General features: G+C 46.2%; 1 protein-coding gene across 1 annotated transcript in view; it reads right to left on the bottom strand.

Annotated features, from left to right (window-relative positions):
- Nucleotides 1-878: 878 nt before the first annotated feature.
- The window catches only part of ATAD3A (ATPase family AAA domain containing 3A), a 29,895-nt gene continuing 24,773 nt past the window's right edge, over nucleotides 879-6,000 (bottom strand). The window contains exon 16 of the mRNA XM_075721498.1: nucleotides 879-1,178. Coding sequence (XP_075577613.1) covers nucleotides 999-1,178 — 180 coding nt within the window. The 3' untranslated portion in view covers nucleotides 879-998. The remainder of the gene's footprint in view (nucleotides 1,179-6,000) is intronic.

Below are 6,000 nucleotides of genomic sequence, written 5' to 3'. Positions count from 1 at the left end.
TGGGAAGCAGCAGTTCCTGCTGCAGCTCAGCAGTGTCTGAAGGGCTACCTAGCATCCTGAGCAGTGCTTTCAAGACGGTGCTGCAGGAAGTGCCAGCTGCTCCCCTGCAGTTCAAATAACCTTTTGTGATCCAGGAAGTGTGTACAGTTATTCTACCATGCTACACTGGAGGGGCATAAAAGCTCTCGGGCTTGGAACACTTGGTGCTTCAGCACTGAGGAGTCACACTCCAGAGCTTTTAGTCCCTTGCAGTGTACCACAGCAGGCTGGCTCTACAGCCGTCCTCCAGGAGACTCAAGCCCAGATAAGACAAAAGGCAGCAGCCAGGCACCAGCAGGTGTAGCCACATCACAAAGTCCCAGTGCTCATCAGCCAACCCACTGCACAGTGTTTCTCCTAAGCATTGACTCCAAGTCAACCAGGTGCAGCTGTGAACCACACCAAATACACCTCTGTAACACAAAGTCTACCCTGAGTCTGTGAAGGGGTGACAACACGAGAGCAAGCGGTGATGCCATACAGAGATGCGAGCACGGCACTATGTCATGGGCAAGATCTGTGGAAAAAGAGATGAGAAATACCTCTGCCGGAGCATAAACCCTACAAAGTTAAATGTATGGAAGTAGCACACTTGGACAGGCCCTGGCTTCCCACAGGCCCATGTCACTGCGACACTCCAGAACAGTGTCAAATGGCTGAAAAGGATTTGGAGTTTGGGCCTCTCTAGCAGGACAGGCCATACAGACCAACACAGTCAATGGTATTTCAGCAAGGGGGTCCTTTAATACAGTTGCTTCTGCCTTATTTAAACCATTTTGTTTTCCGGTGCACTTTAAAAACATGAAATCAAAGGCAGACTGAGGCAGTACCCCCTCCTTTGCACCAATGAACACATTTCTCTCAACACATGATTCCACCAAACATTTGCCAAAAAGATTCTCCCAGCTTTCTCCCATGCCCGCTTCCCCACACATGCTGGTCTGAAGCCTGCAGACTTCTCACACCGGTGTTCCTTTGGGGAAAGGCAGGAGTGGGTTTCTGCCAGTCCCTTTGCTTGCTTCAGTACCCTCCGTTTTCAGCCACTCCATCTTCTGTTTGTGTTGCTGCACAGCATCAGCTACCCGGGCATCGATCATGGCCTCTGTAAGAACACCGTCCTCTGATGCATAAGCTGCAGCCTGGAGATGCAAATGCAGAAGAGACATAAGTTAGTCATCGCAATTCCTGGGATCAGTGAAGATCTGACACTGGTCCCTCTCTATTGTTTTCTTCTCCGTGCATGTTTTCCCCCACACTACCTAGCACAACATCCAGTCTTGTTCCAAGTCAGTGGTGGTACCCAGAGCAGTCTGGCATACCGCCATCAAAAAGGTTTTCCTGAAATACATCAACTGCCCAAGCACAGAGAAACATTCACAGCTACACTAGAGACTTTGTCTCTGAACTACTACCAAGCACCTGTGCCTACTTGCCTCTGGATTTCCTGGGAGGCAAGGTCTTTGCATTCGGAAGAGACAAGGCCACAGGTTCATAATGCTGAACACAGCCAGCATGGTTAGGCTGCAGTCACACTTGGCTTGTTTAAATTTCCTCTCCTGCTTTAAAAGCACTGCATGTATGAAGCCAGTAAGGTAAAAGAGTAATACGTGTATATGGTGATTGAATGACTGTGTCCAAGACAACAGAAAGTGTTTTAAACACTTACACAGGAGAACTAACATCAGCGCTAGGGTGAACAGGGGCAATGTGGCACCTGTAAAATGACGTGTAGTGTGCACTGATCTTGCTTTCCTCATCTGCTCTGCTAGGGATCTCCCCTGCATCACTTCTGTGCTGTGTCAGCTCCCGCCCCATACGCATCTGCCCATGGGACCTTCCCTTTTCTCCCACCTCCATTCATACCCCATCTCCTGTCTCTCCAATTCTACTTGGTGAATTAACACTTGGTCCTGTTGCTACTTCGATAGGCAGAACAAATTTGAGCATGGTTCCTTGCAGAAAGGGCTGAAAACTACTGACATCCTTGCCAAACAGCCCACAATATTTCCAGTGGCAGCTTAGGGGAAACAGGACTGCATCTATTTCTCTTCAGCTGCAGCAAAAGGGTTGTCACTTTTGTCCAAACACGCAGGACAGCCAGGACTCCACCGATGGACATTTTGCAGATGACAGCACAAGCAGCCATACCCTCCAAGGAAGGGAAGGAAGCTGTGCCCACCTCCAAGGTAACAAAGCAACTCCAGGCTACAGATTTAGAAATCTGGTTACTCCCTATGCAAGCGCTCGTGCAAGCGGCTCAGTACTGTGGTTCCTTGTACAGCTACGCCAGCAAGGGAGCTTGACACGAATCAGGGTGGGACCCGCTCCAGCTTCTCACATCCATGCTGCCTGCCCCAAATAGCCCCAAACTTCTGTCCACACCTCTCCTTCCACAGAGCTATCATACCATGGATTGTCACATGCCAACCCTTCTGTCTGCAGGGCATTCCCCAAGATGCCAGTTAGGAATGTAAACTTTGGCTTTCATGACAGGCTGAAGTGTGCTTCTAAGGTATTACACACAGGCTCCATAAATCATTAACAGTGCAAAACATCGATTATACCAAGCAATGATGCTTACGGCAAAAGCACCACAGAAAGAAATTACAGTGTGAACATTTTATGCACCCGCTGTCCAATGATGTAGAGGGAAGAGAAGAGAAACCCCAGAGGAAGCCGGTGCACCGGTCAGTACCATCACAGTACTGACCAGCCCAGCACAGGAAATCATGCCTGCCTATTACTGCTACCTCAGTGCAGGAGGAATAATTCTTTCAAGAAATGAGCAAGAGCTTACCCAAGTTGGTTTTGAGCCTCCTCTAGCCTACTTCCCAGCCCTTACTTGGTAGCCTTTTTGAGGAACTGGTTAGATCACAAGAGGCCTCGCTGCACAAACCACACGTAACCACAGAGCTGGCAGGCGCTGGTTTTCACTGCAAGAAGCATCAAAACAGATCCCTCCCTGTGCAAAACCTTTGTAATCCTTCCTTAAGGCAGAAGTGACAAGTTAGGCTAATGCTCATACTTCAAGTTAGGAGTAAACACTGGCCGCAGGCAAGGAGTGCGGAGAAATAGAAGGTCTGCAAATAGAGAATTCACTTTGCATCAAGGCACTTGTCCTCTGTATTCAACAACAGAGCAGAAGGCATCCTGAACGCAATGACACAGCTACTTCCCAAAAACACCAGAAGAGCACTGTTTCCATAACCTGCCTAAATAACAAATATTTATACAACATGTACTGCAACATGACCCGTCTTCTCTCGCCACCGTAAAAGGAGCACAGTGGAAAGGTTCTGTTCAGTTGAAGTATCCTCTCTGACTCACCCCCATAATCCCCCCGCTTTTTTATTTTTGCAGGACATGACTGGGGACTTAAAGCTAAAAGGAGCCAGCGCCCTTTCGTCAGCGCAGCCCTCCAGCCAGGAGGATGTGGTGTTCTAAAATGGAGGGAGTGCTTTCCTGGGATGTGCGTTATGTGCCTACAGAACAGAGAGGATGTCTTCCCTTCCTCCCTGCCACTGCATAGACCATAAATTCAACTGTGGAAACTCCTGCAAAGCTGTGCAGTTCACGCTCTGTTGATTTTCTCAATGACTTTCTATTTATAGAAAGCCTCAGGCCCTAGCTGTCAAGAAAGCAAATGGGAGAAGCAGCTGTCCCTTCTGGGAGTAGCTTGCACACACACAAAAATGGTACCGAGCTTCATTTATATTCATACCTATGCCTTCTGCATGGACAAATTTTAACCCATTTTCTCCAGTGCAACTATTCATGTTTTATAACTCAAATCCAATTATGAAATAATCTGAAAACAAAGTCTTTGTGGGGGGGAAGTAGAGGGATGGAGCACAGATGACAAGTCCAGCCTAGATGACCTAATGCTTCATTTCAGCCAAGAACCACGGTTTGTTTTAAGTTTGCCAAACTAATCTGCATCCTTTGAATCACATTTATAAAGAAAACAGCCTGCTCAAAAAAAAAAAAACCCAACACACGAGCACCCCCCACACCCCCGCTTATTTATAATGTCCTTCAGCTCAGACCCTATAGAAACATTAAATTCTTCCCGTAACTTGGTCAGGCAGATGACTTTTTAACTTTTTTTTTTAAATATAAAAAGGGTTCAGGGAGCAAAAAGGCATTTATGTCAGTGGCACAAAAGGCAAGGAAATGACAGGAAGCTCACCTCTGTCGTTAACACTGGGACATAAAACTCCTGGGAATTCTCTTGAAGTGTTGCCAAAACAATTTTCCAGAGGTTACGGCTTGGAATAGCGAAAGGTTGCTTTTTTGACATTTTCTCTAAAACGTATCGATGGGTTTAAGTACAGGGTGCAGAACTAGAAAGGTTGCACATTACTATAAACAGATCTGAAAGGAATTTTTAAGTGTGTAAATGCATCTAATTCATAAAGGATTAGATATGGGGAATGGAAAAGCACAAGGACAAAAGGGAATGCTCAGTCTTCTGCAGAAGAGATTAAAATGGATTTCTAGCATGCAGACTATTAGCTGTGCCAGACAGCAATATTTTTCCCAGTGCTAGAGGTTACACCCTCTGCTTTTCTGCGTCTTATTTTTTCTGTTTGTTAAATTCAGGACAAACCAAGCCAGACTGAAACAACAGTGAACTAGAACTTCATGTAAATGACAGCCAATCAATTCCAAGCCCAGCTAATAGTGGAATTAAGCCTATGGAAGCTGCAGCTATTGCTCAGGCTTCTAGTTTAACTGAGATGTTTTTGTTAAAAGCAATATTGGCAGAACACTCCAAAAACATCTTCATGGGAAATGACTGTGAGGCCACACGACAGCAGAGTGGCCATATGCTGCTGTTCTAGGTTACTCTCGGCAAGAGCCGACAGCTATGATGGCTTCTCCTCCAACTGCTTCAGAACTTCACTTTTTCCCAAACCATCTCTGAGGTTCAGTTCTGGCTATGAGAGAAGACCCCAGGCAGGCTAAGTAGAGCCGATGAGGATCCTAGCATGTCAAAACTCCATCAAGTCCATGATAAATGCCTTCTTGCGCTCCCTGTCCATTTCCTCCAGCACTTCTGCAGATTCAGGAATGGAAGCAGGAGTAGGATGCAGATTGCTTACTGTCTTTCCTAGGGCTACCTGTGCTTCATGGGTGATTTGATTAGGTTTCATCACATAAAGGTTCGGACTAGAATTGCAAGCAACAAGGCTTCAGTCAGCTTGAGGCAGTAGGGCAGACCCCGTGGAACAGAGCAACGCTTCACCATAGATGAAGCCTGACATTCTGCTCCCTCTGCATTTGCGTCTGTTGTCCAGGTGCCGACTGAAGTTTTGTTCCAAGACATGTCAACAGAGGTACAATGCATACAGACAGCAACACTCAAATGACTGCTGGAGGAATAAACTAATTAAGAAAATATATATACAAAGCTGAGGTGAATTAAGTGACAGGCATGTTGCAATTAAGCCTACACTTTGAGGATTAGCTCCAAGTCACATCAGGGCACTATGCAAAATAGCTGAAAACAAAAGGCAAACAAAATGCTCCCATCCAGCTGTGCTCCAGCATTCACAACCAGCAGTTTTCACTAGGGCTTTGTGCTGTTATCTTCCCCAGACTGGGTCAATTGAATTTATTTATTAAACAGAGACCTTAGGCATATTGCATGGCAGCAGCTGTTGTGATAGGCCTATCTAGAAAAGTGTTGGAAGCTTAAATGTCTTGAGGCATGGTTGCTTCAAGTCTGCTTTGAGGACTTCAGAAAAGAGGACTTTAGAAAGAGCACTAGCCTCACAACATCTGCTGCTAACCGGCTCTGTAAGGTGTTACTAAGATCAGGAACAGAACTGTTAAAGAGAGATACCTTGTTTCTCCTTTTTCTTGGCTCTTCCTGCCCTTCATCTTCTCAATTTGTACCTCATCTCAAACTCTTCCTGCCTGTGTTGTTAACTTGACATAATGCTTTGGGTGGAGAGT

The sequence above is a fragment of the Pelecanus crispus genome, chromosome 15, assembly GCF_030463565.1.
Source record: "Pelecanus crispus isolate bPelCri1 chromosome 15, bPelCri1.pri, whole genome shotgun sequence".
Taxonomy (NCBI): Eukaryota; Metazoa; Chordata; class Aves; order Pelecaniformes; family Pelecanidae; genus Pelecanus; species Pelecanus crispus.
This window is presented reverse-complemented; position numbering and strand designations above follow the sequence as displayed.